At 45.8% G+C, this 1,261-nt stretch overlaps 1 protein-coding gene across 1 annotated transcript; it reads right to left on the reverse strand.

Annotated features, from left to right (window-relative positions):
* Positions 1-269: 269 nt before the first annotated feature.
* Positions 270-1,031, reverse strand: SARC_16230 (hypothetical protein; the record flags this gene model as incomplete). The annotated part of the gene is made up of 2 exons (XM_014289661.1): positions 789-1,031; positions 270-453 (listed from the first exon to the last, which is right to left on the reverse strand). Coding segments are annotated over exons 1-2 (282 nt in total), but the record flags the coding sequence as incomplete, so codon positions are not given.
* Between the last annotated feature and the right edge of the window lie 230 nt (positions 1,032-1,261).

A 1,261-nucleotide genomic window follows, 5' to 3' on the forward strand; every position in this document is an offset into this window, starting at 1 on the left:
TGGGTCCAGCGGAAATAAATCATGAAGTAGAAAGGGATTGAGGACACTGGGACGATATTAATTTGTATGGTATACTACCTATTAGAGACAGAGCTACGTACTTTAACACACACATGCCATTCATATACGGATTCGAATGCATACAAGCTTATTAATACACACGCTAATGTCTTTACACATAAATCTGTCATGGCCATCTGCATGTATGCATATACCACTACCGCTGTATACACCCATGCATGTACTGTACGTACATCCATATAACATACCGCAGCCGCCCCAGCACTGTGAGAGGCCGCCCGCCTACCCATGACGTATTCCAGGTGCTCCTCTGTGAAGCCTGTAGGTAGATAGTTTACATGTGACGTGCCTTTGCCGTGCACAAATAGTGCATCTCTGGGCACCCCTATATGTTTGTAGGCAGACACGTCCTTGGTGGAGCCATACGCTGAGCTGTTTGATAGAAGAGACAATCGGTATAACACAAGAGCTGTTTAGTACTGCCATAAGCAATACACCCCTCAACTTGTGTGAGCCTATCGTAGCTGTCTGGTTACATACTTGGCTGAGCTATCTGTTTATATGAGCAATAGACCCCTCGACTTGTGTGAGCCTATCGTAGCTGTCTGGTTACATACTTGGCTGAGTTATCTGCTTACATGAGCAATAGACCTCGACTTGTGTGAGCCTATCGTAGCTGTCTGGTTACATACTTGGCTGGGCTATCTGCTAATATGAGCAATAGACCTCGACTTGTGTGAGCCTATCGTAGTTGTCTAATTACATACTTGGCTAGGCTATCTGCTAATATGAGCTTGTGGCATGGAACAGTACTACTACCACTGCGTGCAAGCAAGCAGCCATCGTGGTTTGGTAAGGTGATCATGCAATCAGGTACAAGACCTGTGCACTCGGCGCAACGTGTGGTCTACCAAGAGAAGTAAAGAGAGCGTGGTCGCAACCACAGCCAACTCAACCCCAACTGTGCCAGATACCTGTTGCGAATGACGTGTACGTAGTGCATATTCACACCACCACTCTTGTTTTGCTGTGCAACATACACTCTCAATAACATCTTCTTTGACTATTAGTCAGAGCCTGATCTGCTAGCCCCTTTATTATGGCTTGAATTTGTGTAAAATCAGGGTAGCTGGGCATATCCAGCCCACTCCGGAGTGTAGGTGCAGCTCTACTCTAAGAGAGAACTGTCATGTGGTGTGAGACTGCTAATCTGTGATCATACCAGGCTATATATATACAT

Source organism: Sphaeroforma arctica (assembly GCF_001186125.1).
Source record: "Sphaeroforma arctica JP610 unplaced genomic scaffold supercont1.7621, whole genome shotgun sequence".
NCBI lineage: Eukaryota > Ichthyosporea > Ichthyophonida > Sphaeroforma > Sphaeroforma arctica.